The sequence below is a fragment of the Amborella trichopoda genome, chromosome 9 (assembly GCF_054954075.1).
Source record: "Amborella trichopoda isolate Santa Cruz 75 chromosome 9, AtrichopodaSantaCruz75HAP2 v2.0, whole genome shotgun sequence".
NCBI classification, from domain to species: domain Eukaryota; kingdom Viridiplantae; phylum Streptophyta; class Magnoliopsida; order Amborellales; family Amborellaceae; genus Amborella; species Amborella trichopoda.
The window spans coordinates 13278011-13302696 of NC_142344.1; the positions used below are offsets into that span (position 1 = coordinate 13278011).

The window sequence follows — 24686 nt, forward strand, 5'->3', positions numbered from 1 at the left end:
TACTTCTGGTTTTTTAATTACCCAAAAAAAATAGTTCTGTTTTTAATCCCCACTTGTATGATAAACCACTGTATTTGCCACAAATTTTAGCTGAGGCACAAAAAGGATTTTTTTAAAAAAAAATTCTTGATTCATGAATAGCAGCAAACAGGAAACACCTATTTCTTCGATCCAAAATTGCCTTCAGATAACATATCACAGCAAACGATAACAGTTTCACTAGAGCAGCAACATGATGTAACTAAGGGCTACATGTCTTAATAATGGTGGAAATTAATTGCACCTGATAAGACCACACATGATAAGATTATGATTTACAGTTATTGTACGGATACATTAAAGCCATTGAACAATGATTTTATGCCTACATAATACCATTAGAGTAAACTTTACCATTAGAGTAAACAAAGTTTTGACTAAATTTCCAATAAATACAACAATGAGGTAGCCATTGAACAATGATTTTATGTCCTTATATAATACCATTAGAGTAAAGAAAGTTTATATAGAGCTGAGGCTCTAAACAATCAAATTTGAGCGTACCTCAAAAATTTCACTAGAAGAAGTTGTTTTGATGTCCAAATATCTTCAAATTGATCATCTCGACATCAAGATGCATGGACATGAGAAAATAAATACATTTCAAGTTTTGAAAATAATGTATTTTGTAATGCATTTTTAGACCGTTAATTTTAAAGATTTGCAAATTTTCACAAATATATTGATCTACACTATTTTTAAAGCTTTAAACTTTATAAATAAATAAAAAATATATTTTAAATATGTCACAATGATTTCCAATATTGAAATCACATTTCTCGACACTATTTGAAGGTAGGCTCTAATTTGATTGTTTAGAGCTTAAGTTCTATACAAACCGCACCCTTAAGAGTAATACTCGACAAAATTTTGAACTTATTTCTCTAGTAATAAAAATCATGCAATTAATCGTGCAATTAAACATACCAAGCAACAAATTATATAAAAAACAAAATCTAAATAATAAATTGTTTAACAAAATTGTCGAGCCCAACAGCCTTGCGCTCGATGATCTCATGTGTCTAAAAATCCGTTACAAGACATAACTCCTCTACAAAATCTTCAATCGCTCTGCGATACTAGAGTCACTCTTTTCCCTTCAAAACTGAATCTCCCACTTTTCTGAAGCTGCAGAAGTTCAACCAACATGTCAAAAGATTAGCAATGAATTCAGCAGACAAACACGAGATAAGAATAGATCCGTGATGCCTAGTTTGATGTGAATATGCTACCGGTTCAAAGAATGAAAGAACTTCCATTCAATTGCCATTTTTAACATGACGACACTACCCTAATGCCAACTTAAAAAGAACTGTGATAACCAAAATGACAAATGCAAAGCACAATCTTTGGCAACCAAACCACCATATTTCAAACTGAAGATAAGCACACGTGCAATGCTCACATGGATCATTCAAACAACATGAATTTTGTCCACCGAAAAAGGATAATTATTTCAGTATCATATTCAAATTAACAACATTTTTTAAATATTCTGAAACCATTAGAATATATTTTCACAAAAAAATTTAAGAAATTTTGGGAGATTCTGTGCATATGCTATAAGAAAGTATGGTTGGCACCTAATTATATGAATCAGCAGAGAAACGCCCATACCTTTTCTCTCAAGTACAAGAGGGCTTCCTTCTTCGAAGAGAAGCAAGCGAAGAAGGAAACAATGGAAGTTGACTCTGCCTCAAGAAGCTTCTTTAGTTGCTTCAATCTAAGGCAATTCCCTGGAATCTGCAACAAATGCTCCATGGCTCGGAAAAAACATATCTATCACACAAATCTCTAAAGTTTGTGCACCATTTCCCCACTTCACTTCATTGATAAAAATTGGTTGATCAATGGGGCAACTAAGTATGACCAAGAGAAAGGAAACTTTTGTATTAATTACCTGAAGAAGTAGCTTTTTACACAGCTTCTTTAGTTTGGGCTTTGGATCTCTGATCTTTTCCTCTTCAACAGCTATTTTGGACTTGCATAGCTTTTTCGCTTCAGGTTTGGGTTCTTCATTTTCAACATGGCTGTCCAACATGCTATATTTCCTCTTTGAAGAGCCACCATCATCAGAAGTTTCATTATCCTCGCTATCATCAAATGTAGTTTTCTTTCCTCCCCAGCGATGTCCAGCTATCTTCTTGGAGCGGCCTTTGATGCCCAATCCCTGCTTCCCAGTGGTGGCTTTATCCTGTGAATGCCAAATGAGAATGGATGAGGAATACAATTCCAGGGTTAATTAGGTCATTTTACACATTCTTCTTATAGAATACGCATGAAAGGGCCTATAAGCATATCTAAATCATTTTATACGTGTAAATAATCACTCATTTTCAGTGAATAAAATCAGCTTTTTTCTTTGACAACAACCCTTTATAATCTTTTAGCTCTTTTGATGTCTCATGTGACAAGGCGTATCCAAGAACTCTTGAGCTCTCTAAGTTATCCAAGGATCTTATTTATCATTAATTTGTTAAATCTAGGCCTACACAGATATTCATGGGATGAAAATAAACCCATAAATACCATCCTTCAGTGATTCAACAGAATGATAACCCCAAATAGACCAAATTGCAAATAGTGCTCATATGCATAAAAGGGAATGCTTCTATGACCATATTCTCTCTAGAAACCTCCAATAAAATTGGAAGGATAGCCCAACAGTTCTAAAAGTTCACAAAAGTACCACTTACAATGGAACATCTCTCCAAATAGCAAAAATGGGTAAAATTTGACCATATTTCTGCAAAATGTTATAAGTCTCATTGAGGGGATAGAGAGTACATGGCAATGGCAGCTAAGCAAAATGGCAGCAGTTCCATCATTGTTTCTATTTCGATGCTTCTTAGTGACTTAGCCAATTCTTGGGCTTAGAGCCAAATAACATTTCTTTCAGTTTTGAGACTCTTCAGTCAGAAAGTACATCTGAAAAACTTATCCACAGAGCAATCTATTTTAAGCCTTTCGCATTTTAGGAATGCAAGGGCAACTGAATGAAAGCAAAGGACAAAATTTTCTGCCATAGATTACAGATTCTTTTTTACAATTTTATTTTCAACTATGTGACAAAGACATAGTGCATCAAACTGCATCCTGCGTGTGTTTTGACACTTCAAACTCACCAGTCGATTCCAAGCAGTGTCACCGGGTGTGTGACAAACTTGTTTTCAAGTCATACAGACAAGGCTGAGTGTTGAAATATCGGATGGTCCAGAGAGGTGAACAATCATAACCAAAATGTAAATACATCAACCCATGATTTGATGCGTGCATCAGGAATTTCGGACATGCACATGTTAGCTAATTTTCTTGATGGAATTAATGTTATATTTTTATATACAGATATGCATGTACCTTATGTACACATATTGACACTTCTGTATTGCCCAGATATGTTGTGTCCTACATGCTCTTTTCCACAGAGCTGTGATAACACACCATATCCATGTCAAAAACTGACGCTCATGTCCATGTCCTCATAACTTATCTCTTTTTGCTCTTAAAGGGTGCATTGAGTATCTCCTTCACATACTTCCTAAGCCTTTAAGGACAACAAATGGCCAAGACTGAAGCATGAAAGAGAATCGTCAATCAAAGGCAGCAGGAGAAATGCCAACAGGAAATGAACTGTTCTTGTTTTATGATCGACCCAACAAGATGAAAGCCAAGGCTTCTACAAAAGTGCATTTAAAAGTAACCTATCTTATCCTCGTTGGTATACCAATGAAACTGAAGGGGAAATTCTGTAGGACGTTTCAGAACCTTTTCCCAACTATTTGGGGTCGGTTACACGAATCCTAGTCCGCCAGTCTGCTCAATCAAAGATCATACTTTCAGTGAGGCTAGCATAGGCAAATAATGTAGATTCAAGATTCATAAAAAGTTTGGCAAAGTTTTATGCTGGCTGCCTACCCAACACAACTAACCTCCTTTATCCGGGCTTGAGACAGGTTAAGTGAAAGTTTCAGGTCCTCACCCTTCTAGACTACAGTAGAAGTTTACGCAGAATGTTTTAATTCAGATATGGAACGGGAGGAAGGTGAGGTGCTGGTTGGGCACCAGGCATGGACAGCAAACTGCTGAGTAAACCAGCCTCTTTGCGCTTGCCTCGAATCCAAATACAAAGTTTCACGAAGCAGCACAAGGTTTCAGATATCAGACTACATGGACTCCATGCCTGACGAGGTCATTGAAGGAGGATGAGGTGGATGCATTGCTTCATCTGCTTCAAAGTTGCAGCAGTCCTATAATGCCAAGAAAGAGGAGCCTATTCTTTAAATGCTGGACAGCAGGGGGGATTTTTTCCGTAAAACATATGTTCAGAAGCGTATGCCAAGGCCACCAAGGAGTACGATATTCCTGCCCCTCGAAAACACGGAGCATTGCTTGGCAATCCATAAGGTGTTAACAGTTGATCACCTAGGAGTGAAAATTATGGTTATTCCTAATGTTTGTGTAATGTGCAAACAGGGACCTGAATAAATAAACCATCTTTTCATACCCTCTCCAGCTATGAGCCCTATATGGCTTTATGTTCTAGGCTTATTTCGCCAGAGTTGGGCCATCCGGCCTCAGTCCAGGCATTACTAAAGCAGAGGTATACACCACCATTTCCTGAAGCAGGTGTTATCCTGTGGAAGCTGACTCCGCTTGCAGTATTATGGTTGACATGGATCCAGTGCAATGATTTAAATGCTTCAAATTGAAAACAAGAAGACGCTAGGACAAGAAAACTAGTTAAGGCCACGGTGATAGCATGGGGCAAGAACCAAACACAACTTTGGAGCTACAGAATGAATGATCTTGAGAATAAAAAGTCTAATAACTAGCATCCACGACCCAATAGATCAGTTAAGCTAATTTTTAACAAAAGTTCAAAAGGCAACCCAGGGGATGCTGGTGTTGGAGGGGTAGTGAGACATGACTGGGGCAGAATTTAACAAACTTACTCCAGCCAATTGTATCAGTGCAATTAAACAGGGGCTGAGGCTTGGGCCTTATTAGTGGGTTTTCAACATGTTTCAAGTAATAGAGATATAGAAGTCTAATGAGTGGGCAGACTAGTTGACCAAAGCAGGAGTTTTGAAGTCCTTGACCAATAGATCAGTTAAGCTAATTTTCAACAAAAGTTCAAAAGACAACCCAGGGGATGCTGGTGTTGGAGGGGAAGTGAGACATGACCGGGGTAGAATTTAACAAACTTACTCCAGCCTATTGTATCGGTGCAATTAAACAGGGGCTAAGGCTTGGGCCTTACTAGTGGGTTTTCAACCCCTGAGTGGAGTAGAGTCATCTATGAAGGGGATTCTGCCTCTGTGATTGCTTGGATAAGTGGAAAGGACAAATGTCCCTGAACACTAACTAACATATTCAATGAAAATTGCTCATGTTTCAAGTAACAGAGATATAGACTACCAACATACTTGGAGGGAATCTAATGAGTGGGCAGACTCCTTGACCAAAGCAGGAGTTTCGAAGGGCTCTACCTTAGGGACCAATTTTGTTGATGGATAAACAGTATATATATCACAGATTGAGACGATAGAATAGGGGTGATGTCAAATAGCTTGATGGTCTCAATTTTTTGTGAAGAGATTTTTAAGTACGTATGATATATACAATTGTAAAAAGATTTTTGAATCAATTAGACTTAGTTAAACGTCAAACAAAAAATGGACGTCCCAATTAGTGTAGTGCAACTATTGGTGCGACACAACATGCACATATCCTGAATTAGCAATTTCGTTGTCATCCTCTGGTAACCCTTGGGCTACAAAAGAGCAGTAGATTCCTGTCACACTCCATTGAAAGTCCTAGACTCTAGAGCATTCAATGCACCGATATAAAGCTACAGAACATGCATCAGTTTTCACAACTATTTTTCTCATATTGGAGTTACACTATAAGCTGCATCAAATGCATCATTGTTTATGTAAATATTTTATGAACACTAGAAGGTATTGTCCCCAAATGCACATATTTGTAAGCTCATTTAAACAAGACCTCAGATAGTATTGTCTGGAAAAAGGGACTATTCTTCCAACAATTCAGAATAGTGGGCCACAACCAAATAGACTACAAAAAAAGATGATCATTAGGGACTTTTTCTTATAAAAACTTTAAGCCACTCACGATCTGATAAACCATGGCTTATTAAATTCCACATGACACTCCTCTCTGTGAAAATTTCTTAGACAAGTCAAAACTGTGATATGATAGCAAATACAAGAATGTGAAACATGCAAGAACTTCCACACATTTATCTAAAGAAAGTCTAAACAGAACTAGAAAACCACTTAAAATGTTTGTGGAAGGTGCATCGACTGGAATATAGTTGTACTATATGCAGTGGGAAATAATAGGCACCTGCACAAGCTTATAAAGTTTCTCTTGATCCTCCTCAGCAAATGTGACCCTTCCATCTCCAGCTTCTGCTGCAAGACCCTTGGATCCTCTCGCTGAGGTAGCTTTTCTTTTTACATTTTGGGCTCCAAGAAAACCACCCGAAATGAATCCATACTTATGACCCCACCAATCAGATGTTAGATTGCTTTCTGCTGCAGTTCCTACCAAGGTATGGAGGAAGTGTCAATTTCAGATATCTGCATACACAATTCTTGACAAGGACATTTTGTTCATGAGAAATGAAAAAGAAATCATTTCTAAATTTTGCAACAACTCACAAAAGCCAAGAACATATTTCCACCAATAAATGCACAAAGACTACACGATGTCACATGCACTCAAATGAAGGGTTTTAAAAAACGAAAGGAGGTCATGGGGGCCAAGGTGGATGCCTCACGGATGAGGCTCCCCAAAGAAAATTTATGGGTTTTTTTTTGGGGGGAGGGGGGGGGGGGGGGGTTGGGTGTTCGTGGTTGTCTGGTTTTGGGAAACAAGAGAGAGAGAGAGAGAGAGAGGGGGGGGGGGGGGGCAGCATAACATTCCATGTGTGTGTGTGAGGGAGAGAGATGTCTTCCAAGTGTTCAAATGAAGGGAAAAACCACTCTCCAGTGTTCAATGAAATGTCTTTGATTTGGATTTCAGAGATAGAGCATACAGGGCAACATGTACTGTCCTTGTGAGAGAGAGAGAGAGAGAGAGTCCAAGTGAGAGAATAAAACAGATTCCCTGCAAATGTCCGACGCAATGTTTGGACTCAAATTCCATTGCTTTTTACCATTTTCGGGTTTGGGGTTAAAGGCTATACAACATGCCCTGCAAAATCTTTGATGAAATATCATTCTCAAAAGAATGTTTGATGAAATATCCTCTCTCTCTCTCCCTCTCTCTCTCTCTCACACACACACATGCACGTGCCCTCTCTCTCTCTCTCTCACACACACACACACCCACCCACCCACCCACACACACACACACACAAAGTGTCCACTTGCCCAATGCACCCGCCAGCTTAGGCAGCACATAGGTCACATTGATGGGCACCCAGAGGGTCCCCATCCAGGTTGGGGTGCCTCGACAGAGCAGAGTGCTGACGCGCCCCACTCTTTGAAACACTGATATGGCTTTTATGGTGGCAGACAGGTACTCATGTGTGATCCTAAGATTTTCCTGGGCACTAAAAAGGGAAAAGAAGTAATCCATAAGGATAAAGGAAGGCTGCATGCATTACCAAATAGCATAGAGAACAAAATTAAACCCTACATAACCATCAATGGTTCAAGGAGCATAGCATGTCAGCTTAAGAAAGCTCTTGAGCCACTACACCTATATTGTTTTTCTAACATCAGTTGTCTATCACCCCATTGTTTACATTAGTTAATATCATGTCATTAGTCTATATCAAGACATGACATTTTTTGCTACTACTTTCCATGGTTTGAGCATATAACAATCCAGATGCCACGACAACTACAGATCCACTATCAGCTTTTATAATTCTTGTGAAACACCCCCACTCATCTCATGGATGAGAAAAAAGCACAACAGAGCATAAGTCTATAGTTGGAAAACAATATCAAGCTAAGCATTACTTGACATGAGATCCTGTGGTAAGAACATTGTCGTGCTATTTACCGACGAAGCAGTTCCTGTAGTTGGGGCAATGTTTTTACCAATTCTATGAATTGATATACAAGTAAAGCCCAAACAGATGCATGTCCTTTTGATAAAATATGGATTTTCTTGGACCTCCAGAATGCACATCAACTCCTCATTGCTATCATCACCGTATAATCAAAATTACAATAGTAGCAAATAGGGTGATGCTCAATTTCAAAGTAAGAAAAGCTAGGTTTAGGCTAGTTCATCACCCTAGTCAACTGATAAAAACTAAATGAGATCCACAAGCTCAACATCAGGCACAGCAGCATGTTTAAAGTAATTATACTGATGTAAGACAGTTCGGAAGTCCTGCATATACTCTGCTTTAAAATGAGACCAATAATTGCAAACCCAGCAGTCTGGTACAAATTCATTGGTTTGCCGCTTTCACAACCAATCTATTACAGAAAATATAAAGGTGAGTAATAGAATTGAATACACAGAAGCACCAAAAATACATCAAAGAACTCCTTACCATAAAGTACTAATAATGTTTTTCACAGTATACCTTCATGATCAGAGACGTGAAACTCAACCGCAGCTGTTGGATCTTCAACTTCATTAACATTTGATGGTGTAATTGCATCCAGTTTGTTGCCCTTAGAAAATAAAGCGAAGGGTTAAATAAAGAAGGAGACCTACGACATAAGAAAACAGCATCTTGCCCCCAAAAACTGAGAAAATTGTGCATGCAATACCTGAAGGCATTTCTAGTCACAGTTCAGAAGAAATTACCTATTAATCGTCTAGAATAAAAAGGAAGAAGAAGAAGAAAGAAAGAAACCATAGATGGAACTCAAACTACCTTTCGTTTTTTTTTTTTTCAAGAGGTAGTATCAAACTGTTTTATTTAGGACAAGCAGATTTATTAGAGCAAATACATCAAAACTTGTCGAAGATAGTCAATGTTTTACACAATTTAAAGAAAATCAATTGAAGGGACCTTTCAACCATTTGCAATCCATTTGAATAGACACACAAAACAAAGAGCAACTATGAAGATAAAACAAAAGAAACACATGTTAGTAGGGTGGTCATGTCATTGCACGCGCACACACACACACACACATATACACACACACACATATAGGAAAAAATTTATATAAGGTTGCAACCTTAAATTGTGGAATTAAGGTGCACCTCAAAAAATCATCGGAAAAAGCTATCTTGATGTTGGAAAACCCTCTAATCGATCATCTCAACATCAAATTGCATGGAAATTAAAAAAAAAAAACAGAGAGAGAGAGAGAGAGAGAGAGATTTCAAGTCCCAAAAATAATACATCTTCCAACACATTATCTTGACCGTCCATTTTCACGATTTTCATGTGTTTGTAGATCTACTTGATTAGAACCATTTTTTGAGCTAAAAATTTTATAATTGGAGATGAAAATAGATTCCAAGGACATCCTTAGAACTTTTTATACCAAAATTAGATCTTATGATGCACCTTTGATTGTTTAAGGTTGCAACCTTATCAAACAACACCTAAAAGTTCATATAAGGTGTTAACCTTGTACTATTAAACTAAGGCGCACCTCAATAATCCATCAGTGGCTACAATGGTAAAAAACCCTCAAATTGATCATCTCTAATGCATTATCTGGGCCGTCCATTTTCAAAATATTTAATTGTTTATATATCTACGTAATATGTGTTGTTTTTGGAGCTTTAAAATTCATAATTAGAGGAGATAATAGATTTTCATGCCATCGCAAGGCTTTCCAGCACCAAAACTGCAGCTTTCGACATAGTTTTAAGATACGCTTTTGCTTCAATAGTATAAGTTTGACACCTAATACAAACCTCATATATATGTATGTGTGTTTGTGTTTGTGTGTTGTTTACTTTAGTCATTGCTTAGCATACTATGTGCATCTAAGCCATTATGTCGCTGTCGTTCACAAAAAAGGGTAAGTCAGCGTGCAGTTGCCCAAATTCATCTTTAGTTACAACACATGTATATGTAAATCCAAACAGTTTTGTACCCATAATCGAAAATGAATGAAAGCATTTCCGAAAAGCTTACAAGTTTTACGCCCATATCTTCTCCATCCTCATTTACTAAAAGAGTTAGACTGTATTAACACTGTATCAAAGCCACATTTGAATAAATCTTAGAAGATGAGTATTGTGGAGAAACTCTCGAACACGTTCATCCAGGTCCACGGAAACCCTACCCCTATTACATTATAAGGTAGAAATTAAAGGTTAGCTTTCCGTGGTTTGATTTAGACAGTTGAAAGAAGAATCCAAGTGATTTCATAAAGCCATTAAAAGGTGTATGTGTTACTGCATTTCATTTAAGACGGTTCATATAGAATATTTGGTTGTTTCAAGCATTTTCCAATGTAAAACCCATATTTATGCAAGGTTTCTAAAATCTAGGAGGTTATTACCCAATAATCTACCTTGTAGTCTGGAACAGTCAAAGATTTGTGGGATTTCTAAAATGGATTTATAATCCAGCAAACCATGTTAAGGTTTACAAATTGGAAGACCTGCGTTCCACACCCACAGCAATGAAATAATCCATAAAATTATATTCAGAATTCGAACTTGACTAAAGGAACAATACCCACACGAATGAATTAGTCATCAAGATTGTTAAAAGCAAACATCGAAGAGGGCGGACATGTGTTTTAAAATGGGGGATACGGACCCAATGCGGTCAAGGCCCAAATCAATTAATAAATTAAAATAATAAAAAAAATAAAAAAAAAAACAAAGCATAGAAAAAAAATAGATATGATTTATGTGATAGTAGAACAAAACAAAGTGTGCGCTAGCTGCGAAGAAAACTAGATGCGCGCTAGCGCACGTAGGTGCAAAAACAACAAGAAAACGGATGCGCGTTAGCGCAACGGTTTTCGCGCTAGGCTAGCCGTTGCTTCTTGCTTTTGAGCTGTAGTTTGCTGAGCACTAGCACACTCCAGCAAGAAAACAGATGCACATTAGCGCAACGGCCTTCGCACTAAGCTAGCCCTGATAGCCTAACAAAGAGTAATAGAGTTTGTTGCTAAAATTTATTACAATTAAGATGTAAAGCAAAGCAATCTATTACACCTCAATTAACATATCCAAAATTCCAAACTTCACATAAACATCCAAAACTCCAAACTTTTAGAGTTTGAATTCCAAAGATTGATACAACCATTGAAAGTTTATGACAACATTAAAAAACAAAAGATAATCAACTGTCAAGTCTCAAACCTCAATTAAACAAGTCATATGATGACTCTTCATATGCATGTGCATCTCCCACATCTGAAGCCAAGGATGTAGAGGCCGAGGCCTCATCATCAGCATAATCACCACGTTGGTGCGAAGACAAGCAAGAAAACAGATGCGCGTTAGCGCAACGGTTTTCGCGCTAGGCTAGCCGTTGCTTCTTGCTTTCGAGTTGTAGTTTGCTGAGCGCTAGCAAACTCCAACAAGAAAACGGATGCGTGTTAGCGCAACAGCTTTCGAACTAGGCTAGCCCTGATAGCCTAACAAAGAGTAATAGAGTTTGTTGCTAAACTTTCTTACAATTAACATGTAAAGCAAAGCAATCTATTCCACCTCAATTAACATATCCAAAATTCCAAACTTCACACAAACATCCAAAATTCCAAACTTTTACAGTTTGCATTCCAAAGATTGATACAACCACTAAAAGTTTATGAAGACATTAAAAAACAAAAGATAATCAACTGTCAAGTCCCAACCCTTGATCAAACAAGTCATATGATGATTCTTCATATGCATGTGTATCTCCCACATCTGAAGCCAAGGATGTAGAGGCCGCATCATCAACATAGTCACCCTGTCCACATATACTTCGTCTTCCTCAGTCTCCTCTGAGTCGGCCTCCTCCTCAACCTTTGGAAATGACATGCGACAGAATCCACCTTTTTTCCTTTGTGTTCCAGTGTTAGGCCTTACTTCTTCTCGAACTCCTGTGCGTGCTCGACATCAAACCAAATAAGTCCTCAACCTCAAACACACACCCATATTTTGGATCCACAGGCCACTCACTTGTGCCCTCGCCCTCAAGATCATCCAATCAAATTGGGTTGACATCCATGCGCTTCAAATACCACTCCCTGAGGCACTCATTATATCGCACAGACGCACACATACACAAGATCACTCGACTTCTTCTGCTCAAGTGTATTTCTTTTTTTGGTATGGAGTTGTGATAAAAAGCAAGGAAACAAGCAAAAGAGAAAAGAAAAATGTTATTTTCTAGAGCTTGAAGCCGAAAGGGCAGGCACATCCCAATCCCCAAAGCTACAAGAAAGCCGAAACTACAACCACTACTTGCCCAATAGTACAGCGCCTTCCTCCCTGACTTGACTTTCCTAGCTGCCGAGCCCCTCTTCAAACCCTTGCCAAAAGGACGAAAGGAAAGATTACCTGTGATACCGCTTGAATAACGATAATCGGAGTCTTCCTAGATTTTATAAATTTGAAAACCAAAAATAAGGATACAAGCTCAAATGCACTCCAATTGTGTTTGCAACCAAATGAACCACATGTTGAAGATTTGGTGTCTCGCTTCCATATGATGCCCACCATGTAGCTGCATATTATTTTAGATATTTAATTATTTATATAACAAAACTCTACAAGCAAAACAAAACAAAGAAGATACTTTTCGCTTTCTCAGTTACCTGGTTGTGTAGTATCCTTGTTTCGAGCGATGTCTCTTCCAAAGTTTCCCAATACGCACTTGAACGTGATCAATTCATGATGGATCTCACCTTGGATAGATGGGTCAGGGACCAACCTCTCAACCACATCTAATAATCCACCATTTATTATAATTTATACGATCTGATTCAATGGATGGGTGCCTTATACTGAAAGATTCAAAAAGTAACCAGTTGCATGGAGGGGCGAGCAAAGCTGTTATCCCACCTCCTGTAAACAATCTCAAGTATAGCCTTGTATTAGGTTTCATCATTCTTTAGAGCTTCTTGACTGCTTCTTTTGCCTTTAATGTATGTAGCCTATGGCAGGCTTTGTTTCACCACCAACCACTTGAAGCACTTTTACTACAAGGCAAGAACACCCAATGCATAATAGACTTGGTTCCAAAAAGATGTATTCAAGACAATTTGCTCAACTTTTCTCTCATCTTGATGTTTTGACCACTTACTATTATTTCACTTTTCCGAAGTGAACATGGTACATAGAATACCATTTTGCTTGCATAGGCTTTGACGAGTGAGAAATCTTGTGCCAAATCTAATCACTCCTAATCTCACTCTCTTTTTTCTTTGTTAACTCCCTCATCATGCTTAGGACTAGTGTATGACTATAGATAATAAAAAAATGACAAACTTAGCTTTTGAAATTACCCAACTTATTTGGATGTCATACATGTGTCCTCAACCATGAGACCAAGGCAGTGAACTGCATTAGGAATCCAAAATATATGACTCCTCTTCAAAGTCAAAAGATGCCTAGTTGCAGAGTAATTGGCACCATTGTCAATGACAATTTGTACCGCATGCGCCTACCCAACAAAGTCTACAATCTCATCCATCACCTCACACAAGTATGTAGCATCATGTAACTTGTATGATGCATCAATAGACTTCACAAAAAAAAAGTACCGAACGAACAGTTAACCAAAACAATTTAATAAATGCTCAAGACCTTCCATCAAACCATTCATTACACATGATGGTCGCCACATGCTTCTCCCAACCTTTTCTTTTGGAACTCAAAACTTTCTTAACTTCATTTACAACACCCTTCAAAAGAGGCTCCCGAAACTCATGTAATGAAGGGTATGAGTCAACCAAATTGTCCAATTACCTCAACCATGATCATGAAATATCCAAGTTTATGGTATTGAAAGAAATGCCGGCCTGCTAAAACCACTTCGCAACATATTTACATACATATTCCTCTATTTGTCTTATATCAATTTTCAAGTGTGTGTGTTTTTCTTTTCTTTTTCCCTCCTATCCTTCCTAAACGATGCATACGCCCCTTCCAGAGAGGCCTTTTTTGCCAAACATTACCACCAATATTTATAACCTTCTCACTTGTAACCACCTATGCTTCCTTACAACTTCTGGTGAATATTCTTCATCATCATCAAATAATTGGATTTCCTCCATTATTTCTTTTTGCCTCATTTTCTTCTCTTCTTTCTCTTTTTCTGTTTTTTTGGCTATCCACATATTCCCTAATCTCCCTTTTAACCTCATCATTTGCTTGTGGGCATGCTCTAACATTCCCACTAATAACGACTAAGTGTTCTTTTTGCCGGAAATTACCCCCTATGTAACTATTCCCACACCAAATAATCGAAAGAAATTTCAATTTCTACTTGGCCCTTAAAACCCTCTATTAGTTGTTGATTCTTCGCCCTTACACCTTCAATATAATGCCCAAGATAACATCCATGGATGATCAAGATAATCTCTAACTCCTTTTCGGAAATTTGGATTCAAGAAAACCCCAAATAGAAAACTTCTATTGGTTTTTAATCATCAAAGAACCACCAAAAGTGGTTCTAATGGGGGTTCTCTGTGTGTGTGTTCGTGGGGGGGGTTATAAATCCTTGAAAACCCTTTCCCCCCTTCTTCTTGGGGGAAAATTACCTTTATGACCATGCTCATGGGCCAACTTTTCGCCCAGAAGCATGAGCCGCATATCGGGGCACATGCCGCAAATTTTAACAATGGGCCAATAACTCCTCATCATCACCTCATATGCCATATTGTCCAACCAATAAGTTGGCCTCATGAACGGTATGGTGCAAATTTGGTCCTCTACCACAAATTGCTAGGATCTCTTCCAAGCACTTCGACAATACTAAGGGAGTTGCCCTAAACAAAGAGAGGCCCAAGCATAGCTGAGGGAAGATATTGAGTCTGGTAAGATAAAATGGGCTTCCACCCTCATCAGGTCTCAAAGCCCAACCAGCCCAAGAAAATGTGTGGAAACATCCCAGAGCCTCCCAAATAACACTTATGTTAGATGGGGCTGGGTTCACAATCAGCTACCACTGAGAGATGCATGAAATGGTACCCAAGAGAAGAGATATAAATAACTAGTTTGGTGACAAAACAAAATAACAAAGCTTTAAGGACCTGAAAGGGCATTTTCAAGTGATCCAAGCTAAAAACTTTCAAAGGTGGAAGAAAAGAGAGAACATTGCACGCAAACCATATAAAAGAGGTAAAAGTATAAATAGAAAGACAATGGAGCTTTCACTAACATCCAAGTGAGAGGACAAAATCATTATGCATCCTAACCAAATCAGAAATGCATGACATGAGTACTTTGTCCAAGGCAATAATATCTGAATAGGATAACAAAATACTTGATAGCCCTATTTGTTATAATAGAGAAACTCCCAATGCTAGAGAACTAGAGAGTGATTAATCAATGGGATGATTGTGAAAGGCTAGCCAACCACATTGAGCAGAAAGGGGGCATGACACTACTAATGCATCATATAACCTTATATTTTTGCTCCAATGAGATAGCGCCTAAGCCTATTTCAGATATCAAAAATATACAAACATGTAAATTCATTATTGCACAAACTTTTCGTCAAAAATATTATAGCCATCACCTCTTGGGGGCTTTTTGCCCCTTCCTCTCTTGTCAAAAGTTTCACAGGTCTTCCTAAGTGTTCTCTATTAATCATAATATTCCTAATACCTTGTTGACGATTCAAAGCATCCTATGATTAGGAATCGAAAATTTGAAATAGGCAATTAAATTTTTTCTACCTAAAAACTTCTTATTTTCTAGAACCCCAAGTCAGATGAATCAAATAAAAAACAAAGGATAAACTGCAGCATGCATGCTAAAGAGGGGGAATCGAACATACAAGAATCTCCTGAAGATCCTTTGCTGAATATGAATTAACAAGCTTCGCTCTCTCCCTTTTCTTGTATCTGATATAAATATAAAATGTTGAGGCAGTTATATCTTTTGAAAATGATAGTAGAACACTATGAGTAAAGAATGCAACCAAAAATAAACATGCAAAGAGAACAGTTGAGAAAAGGTATCAACCTTCCTTGAGGTCGAGTGGATTTAAATGTAGTGTCCTCTTTTGATGGAGTTTGGTCATCTACTTGAAGAGAACTTGTCTCTAAAACAATATATCACGGCGATACACCCATGAGAAACAAGAGATTGACAAAAATGCTAATGGAAGAAATAAAAATGATATTATAAAAAAAATTAAAAATTTGAGCCGTTGCCATACCTTTGCCCTCAGAGTCCGCTACTTGCTGCCAATATTTGATAAAAAGACAGTCAGGGCAATGAGCTGAATCAATATCTTGCAGCTCTAAACTAACATAAAACCTCCAAGAACATCTTACAAAGGTGCAGTTTTTTCACAAGCAAAGAAGAAAAAAGAGAAAAAAAAAAAAAAAAAACAGCAGGATGCATGACTACAGTACCATCATTAATCTTAGCATTTTTTAGAGATATTCAAAAGGACGATATCTTACCACTCTTAATTTCTTGAGGATACCATCAAATTGACTAGTATCAAAAGCCCAATTGTTAGCAGCCTTATTTAACCCTACACCTGTTCAGAAGAAAAAAAATGATAAATGCTACTTAGACCTCATTGGATTTAAATCTTAACCTTATATAAGAAAGCAGTGCTCAAAACCTGCAGTATCTTGTTTATTTTTGACCTTCACATATCCTTTGATCCCTTGTTTGTCTTTTCCAAGGCCTTCACCTTCTTCCCAACCCTATGAATGAATAATATAGTGTTTTCATAACCTCTATAATAGGATTCTCATAACCTCAATTTAACAAACAAATCTCAAAGATGAAATACCCATACCCAATAAGATATTTAAAACGAGGAAGTAATGTACAAGTATTATCGCCCAATAAACATATCTCGAAATATCACATGGATAAGATTTTTTTAAAATTACTAATGTGATTTCGTAAACAAAATAAAATTTTTGAAATTACTGATGTGATTTCAGAAATATATAACATCGTATCAAACACCCAATCAAAAAGTGGAGGATAATGAATGAATAATTTGATACTCTTCTGGTCAAATAGGGTAACAAATGGTGAAAGAAGTAGGTTTAATGGACTTTCAAAACTCTTTTAGTGACGGCTTAAAAACACTCTTGAAAGTAGATTTGGCAGAGGCTACACCCAATAGACAGAATGGCTCTCCTTTTGATTGCAGGGAAAGTTGTTTAAATTATCAGCAAATATTGAGAACCAATACTCCTGAGAAATAAGTTTGATTTCTTAACACATGCAATGAATTAAAAGATGATCAGGCTGCTAAGATACGTCATAAATGGCCATCAAATCAATGGTAACTAATCAAATTATCAGAAAAAGGTGATATAATCAAAACATTTGGGTTTTCCCCGACGATGCAACTTACTCGAGAAAAGTGTCCATTGAACAAGTGATTTTTCTTCTTTTTAGTAAATTGAGATAATTCTGTACTTCAAAGTACTACTTGAATCATGGAGATATAAATTAAAGAAATTTTAGCTTTCACATTCATGCTGAGCTGCTTTTAAATTTCATAAAAGAAAGAAATACACCCATACATGTGAGAATAGAATCTCCAAAATCCAGAAAAAGGACGATACCATATTTCAACTAGTATACCTAATCCAATAAGCACAAAATTCATGCTTCCCCGTTCAATTGAAAATGAATAGCACCTGAAAACCTCAAAATCCATTCCTCGAAGCAAAATTACATAAAACTAAGCTTCCAACATTGGTAAACCCTAAACCCTGGAATTCCAAGGGAAAGTGAATGAGAAAGGTTACCATTTGTTTCATGAGGCGAAAGGCAGCAGACTCCCTGGCCATTCCAACGTAACACATTGGAGCTTCTGGTGCCGCCATTGCTTCTCCTCTCTCTCTCTGCTTGCTGTGATGGGGTGCTGGGATTCGAGGGAGAAGCGCGTGAAGCACCCGACAGTTCAAGGCAACTTTCTTCCTGCTATTTATATAAGGAAAATTGTTTCATACGGGCTAGACCGCATTTCTGCATACGCGGTTCAGCAAGTATAAAGCATCCATCGTAAAGATGGATGCAAGTAGGTGTTCCATCTAAAACCAGGGGAAACTAACGGTCCAAATGTTTTATTACTGGAATTATTATTTCTAATGTTTAATTTCTTTTTATATATTCATGATCGCCATGTTAGAGATTACATGTTAAAATTTAAATCTTAAAATCTATCTCAAAAATAGATTTATTGAGAAGCCAGCATTTCTACATTTGCGGGTTTGACGGCATAAAAACCAGGTCCTTTATGCAAGGGAAATTGTTTCATGTGGGCTGGACCTCATTTCTACATATGCGGTCAAGAAAGTGTAAAGCATCTATTTTAAAGATAGATGCAAGTAGGTGCTCCATCTAAAAACAACGGAAACTAACGGTCCAAATGTTTTTTTACAAGAATTATTATTTTTAGTTTTTATTATTATTTATTTTTCATATTCATGCTCTCCATATTAGAGATTACATATCCTTAAAAATTAAAGTATTGCACTATTTACCTGTGAGTGGTATTATTGGACTGATCTTTTGGTGGGAAATATTCTTCATTTTGGATAATGAAACCATTCCATTACCACCAACCCACTTAAAGACGACCTCTCTTAGATATACGTTTTACGCCAGAAAGATACAAAGTTGGACTAATTTGAAAATTTTAAAAACATTGGGCAATTTACTTTATACCTACTATTCTCTCTGGTTTTTGGTTCCCAGTCCTATTTTATTAGTAGCCATGATTGGGGCTATAGTACTTACTATGCACAAAACTACAAAGGTTCAAAGACGGATGTATTCCGATGAAATGTTATTGATTTTAGGAGGATTATAATGAGGAGGATGATAGACCAAATCTCGGATTCTCATGCCCTCGACTTAAAATCCATCTCAAAAATAGATTTATTAAGAGCCCTGCATTTCTACATATGCAGGCTTGGCCGCATAAAAATCGGGTCCTTTATATAATGGAAAAATATATAATGATATCATTTATCTGTGGATGCAATTTGTATAGAGCTTAGCCTCTAAACAATCAAATTAGTGTCAAAAAATATGGTTTAAATATTGGAAATCTTTGATAGCCTTAACATATATTTTTATATTTATTATAAAATTTAAAGCTTCGAAAATAGTGTATATCGAGTAGATATGTGAAAACTTGAAAATCTTGAAAATTAATGGTCAAAAAATGCGTTACAAGATGCACTATTTCTAAATTTTAAAATCCATTTTTTCTCATGGCCATGCATCTTGATGTCAAGATGATCAATTTGACGATATTTGGGAATCAAAACAACCTCTTCCAATTAAATTTTTGAGGTGGGCTCGAATTTTATTATTTAGAGCCTCGGCTCTATATAAACTTTTTCCTTTATCTTTAGTACAAGGTCACCATAAATATTGTCCTTGGAATGAGAAATTAGATGGATGCATTTTTTCCATTGACCAAACTTAAACTTCGAAAGAAATTTTCTCAAACTTGTGACACACCCAAGCTTTCATATTTCACATTGGATGGTTGTAAATAATTCCGACCTCCTTGTATCAAAAGTAAATCGTCTAATTGTATACAATTGCTTATATAATATGATTGTACATTATGACACCATTTACGTTCATATTCATAGCATTTTCCCCAATTATTTGGGGTCCGCAATATTGTATATCCGGGATTCATGATAAGTTTTGGCACAAGGTCATTACCCCCCTTATACCACTATGACACCATTAACCATTATTATAAAAAGGCCATTATCACTCTTAGCTTGTGGTACTTTGAGTCTAGTCAATGACATACTTACAACTACTCGATTTAAAATTTAGTGCACAAGAATAATTGTGACCTCTTTGTACTAAAAATAAATAGTTTTATTATATACTTTTTAAAAATTATTACTTATTATTAAAAGGTGTGATTTATAGAAGGTGGATGCCCTAAACAATCAAAGTAACGCACACCATTAAATACTGTAAAAAAATATTGTTTTAGTATTAAAAATATTTATGATAGCCTAAAGAGTTCTTTTTATATCTAATTATAAAATTTAAAGCTTCAAAAATAGTGTAGATCAAGCAGATATGAACACTTAATAATCTTGAAAATTGATGATCTAGAAAATACATTACAAGATGTACTATTTCCAATACTGAAATCTATTTTTCTCATTTCCATACATTTTGAGGTTGAGATGATCGATCTAAGGAGCTTTGAGCACCGAATCAACCTCTTCTAGTGAGTTTTTTAGGAGTAGTTAAATTGATTGTTTAGGGCTTCGCCCCTATATAAACTATTTCCTTACACAATAGTGTGTACAATACAGGAATAGTTCCTATGTATCAAAATACAAAGAAGACTACGTCCATCCATTGTGCAATGGTGCATGTAGCTAAGTGAAAATCTTCGTATTTCTCAAACTAGAATCATTATCCTAGCATTCCCTCTAAATTTCAAATATTTTATGGTGTAGGGTTTGGATACGGTTTACATAAGGTTGCAACCTTAAAAAATCAAAGTAAGGTGCACTTCCAAACTTTATCATAAGATATAATTTTTGACATCAAAAATTCTTATGATGACTCAAAAATCTATTGTCCTCTCAAATTATAAAATTTTAAACTCCAAAAATAGTGTAAACCAATCTACCGGACCTAATTTGAGTTTAACTCCACTACCCAAATTAGATGACAACTTGAGAAATGGTAAAAAATGACAAATTAATGAAAGTCGCGTTGTTTATTTTCATGGAGGATAATTTTTGTGGTGTTTGAGGATTATGAAAAGGGTGCGGTTGGTATAAAGCCGAGGCTCTAAACAATCAAAAGTAAACCGCACCTTTAAATAGTGTTGAGAAATGTGGTTTCAATACTAACAAATTTTGTTATAGCCTTAAAATATATTTTCATCTTTAATTATAAAATTGAAAGCATAAAAAATAGTGTAGATTGACTAGATCTATGAAAAATTGAAAATTTTGAAATTTGATAGTCAAAAAATGAGTTATAAGATGCACTATTTCCAAAACTTGAAATCCATTTTTTCTCATGTCCATGTATCTTGATGTCAAAATGATAAATTTGAGCATCAAACAACCTCTTCTAATGAAAATTTTTAGGTGGACTATAATTTGATTGTTTAGAACCTCCCCTCTATATAAACTCTTCCTTATGAAAGAGTTTTGGTAATGGAAGCATTAGTAGAAAGATATCAATGTTTTAAAAATCAGCGCTTTGGATCAAAACCAGTTGATCTAGATCGAGACTCCGTCCGACTGATCTAGATCCTAACAAATATCAGAAACCGGTCAGTTCCTCATGTGAACGAGCCAGTTCTAACCAATTCTCTAGCATAATCGGCTGGTTTTGTTAGAGAACCACGCCACGCCACACCACCCAATTCAATAATTATTTTTAAAAGTTATTATATTTTCTCAATTTGTAAATGTTTTTAACAAAAACATTTCACTTTCACTAGCACCACTGTCCTACCCCCCCTTATGTTGGTGGCCCACACGTACATCATTATCTCGAGGAGACATTTCTTAAATTGTCTTGTACCCCATCTCCTCCCACAAAATCGATGTGGGACTTAAGTGATGACACCTCTCTCTCTCTCTCTCTCTCTCTCTCTCTCTCTCTCTCTAATGGCACACCAATAAATCCATTTTTTAGAATGAATGAGCTAGCATGGTCAGTATTTGTGAGATAGCCAAAGTCGGTTCCCCCCGTGTACCAGCCAGTTCTCTGACAGAACCGGTTAATTTTGTTAGAGAACTATGCCACATCACCCAGTCCTATAGAACTTTTTTTAGTTATTATATCTTTTTAAATTATAAATTTTTTTTACTATAATATTTTTGACAAAAACTTTCCACTTCACTAGCAGCACTGTCATGGTGACTCACACGTACCTCACTGCCTCAAGAAGACTCCTTTTTAAAATTGTCATATACCCATCTCCTCCCACAAAATTGATGTGGGACCAAAGTGACAAGACCCCCTTTTACAATGCACTCTCTCTCTATTTTTTATATCACGTATGAATCTATTTTTTACAATGAATGAGCTAGCTTGGTCAGAGTTTGTGAGAGTACTTCATTTTTAATAATCAAACCAAAAGAGCAATACCTCTAAAGGTGAGAGCTTTTTTGTGGTTGTTGAAATTAAGAAGATTATTAACTGTGTATATGTTAAGGAAACGAGGGAAGATTTTAGCAAATGTGTGTTTATTGTGTAAGAAGGATGAAAAAACTATAGACCATCTATTGTTTAACTGTAATTTTACTGTGGTCTTGATATTTTGCTTGGTTAGGGATTAATGTTAGTAGGGGAATGGAACATGGCAGCATGTTTAATAATTGGTTAGCAAGCAGATTTGGAAATAAAGGTAGAATAATTTGGAAGGTAGTTAAGGCAATGGTGGTTTGGGAAGTAATGAAAGAAAAAATCATAGATATTTTTAAGACAAGTCGAAAGGTGTAATTGAAGTACAAGAGAAAGTGAGGGTTTCTGTTGCATAATGGATGTCTATAAAAGAAGAGTGGCATGGCATTTCTTGAGTAGATTTAATGTATAATTTATATATTCTGATTGAAGAGAGATATTTAAAAGAAAGAAGGATTGGGATTTGGAAAGTACCAGAGGAGGAGTAGTTAAAAATAAATTTTGACGAGAGCTCAATGGGTAATCTTGGGCCTGTAGTATTTAGTAGTTTGGTTCGTGATCAAGATGGAAGGGTAGTGTTAAAATTTTATGGACCAGTTGGAGTGATTACAACTAATGAAGCAAAAGTTAGAGCTTTATTACAGGGATTGAAATTGGTTAAGAACTTACCAAAACCAGTGGTGCTAGAAGGTGATTCATTGAATATTATTAAGTGGATTACAAATGAATGGTTATATCTATGAGTGTTTCATGGACTGGTGCGCGAAGTTTTGGATTGCTGTGAAGGTTTGATTGTAAACTTTGTAATGTTTTTAGACAGTGCAATATGGAGGCAAATATCTTAGCTAAAACAAGTGTAAATGCGGTGGAGTTGGCACTTGTTAGAGGTTCTTAGTTGTTTTTTCCTTTCTTTGCTTCTTTTTGTTTGTTGTAGTTTCCTCATGTGTGTTGCAGTTTGGTTGTGTTGTAATTTCGGATGATTTAAATGAAAAGGTTACTGATTCTCTCAAGAAAAAAAAAAACATAAGGGCAACAACGTTACATAATAATGAGAATACTTCATAAGTCATAACTAATTAATTTCAAATACTTTCGAATAGCATGTACCTATTCGTACATAAGATGCAAGCTGAAAAAATTTCGTATCAAAGTTGAAAAAGCATATTATTATCATTGATTGTTAATTTTAAAAAGTATAACTATTATAAATGCTAGTGCATGTTTAAGAGCTTGGCACATATAAAACTACATGTTTTATTTTTTGGGGGCAGTTAAACCCATATGTTTTATGAAACCTTTAGTTTCATGAAACCCAATATTTATGAAAAATGCTATGGCTAAGCCCAAAACGAGTATAATAATCAATTTCTAAATTAGTATCAAAAATCACAAAAAATTATGTAATGAATAATCTTGTTATAAAAAACTGGTAATCTTACTAAGAAAATTAGAATCTTAGCATAAAAATCACAAAAAGCACTTTTTGCCTCATTACTTTACTAAAAACCAGAAAAATAGTATAACAATATTTTGAAAAAGTACTATATTGAAATTAATGTCAAATTCAGTATCAATAGACACTCAGAGAAGATAAGGCATCTCAAATTTCATATATTTTTATAAAATAATAAAAATATATAATTCACAACCCCAATGTTTTTAAGAACCTCAAAAAACACTATTTGTATATATTCTAGTATTTCTTATGGCCAAATCCCCCCAATCCAGCTTAATCTCTTATCCAGACCACCGATTCGACTCAGAATCTAAATGGAGATCCAAGACACCAAACCATTTTTTAAAACCATGGAAAATATAGATTTGCATCAGAAGCACACATTTAACTTTTATGACATATAGGTAATTCGTGTAGAATGAGAGAAAGCAAATGTGTGGTAGAGCATGTTAAGAAGATGATTGACTTTCTAAAGACCTCACCGTGACAGGAAACCTTATTCCTGATTGTACACAAGTTCCAAATATCTTGAATAGTCTCCCACCTTCAAGGGAGTTGATGGACATTGCTCTTAAGCACTCTAACCAGAGTATATATATATATATATATAAGGGAAAGGTAGACTTGAACTTTGTCCAAAATTCCTCTAGGTGTGACCACACTAGGCCCTATACAAGGGTTTTTAATAACCATTAACAAGGTAACCTGTCATAATAAAAGTGGTCCTAAATAGGGACTACCACAAGAACAATGATTAAAGTCACAACTACAAGAACAACAATAATCTTGACCTGGTTTATATGGTTTTTGAATCTATCGTGGTTAACCATAACTCAAGAGGATAGTTGGTGGACCCACTATCGACTAGGCAGGTTTCAAGAACCATTTATGGTTTTTAATTTGAATGAAATCAAAACTGACAACCAAT

At 36.2% G+C, this 24686-nt stretch overlaps 1 protein-coding gene across 3 annotated transcripts; it reads right to left on the reverse strand.

Annotated features, from left to right (window-relative positions):
* Nucleotides 1-907: 907 nt before the first annotated feature.
* On the reverse strand, nt 908-18122 carry LOC18424381 (D111/G-patch domain-containing protein). 3 transcript variants are annotated; one of them, XM_006828968.4, is made up of 11 exons: nt 17907-18122; nt 16754-16838; nt 16587-16666; nt 16337-16361; nt 16141-16219; nt 15953-16019; nt 8615-8705; nt 6409-6608; nt 1940-2233; nt 1657-1782; nt 908-1167 (listed from the first exon to the last, which is right to left on the reverse strand). In XM_006828968.4, exons 1-11 carry the CDS (start codon nt 17982-17984, stop codon nt 1102-1104), a joined length of 1191 nt encoding a protein of 396 aa, XP_006829031.1. In that variant the 5' UTR covers nt 17985-18122; the 3' UTR covers nt 908-1101. The 3 variants fall into 3 exon arrangements, with proteins under 3 accessions (XP_006829031.1, XP_011628988.1, XP_088702042.1); XM_011630686.3 differs by having other exon boundaries at nt 6409-6599; nt 17907-18120; XM_088845916.1 differs by lacking the exons at nt 908-1167; nt 1657-1782; nt 1940-2233; nt 6409-6608 and adding an exon at nt 8192-8504 and having other exon boundaries at nt 17907-18120.
* Nucleotides 18123-24686: the final 6564 nt, after the last annotated feature.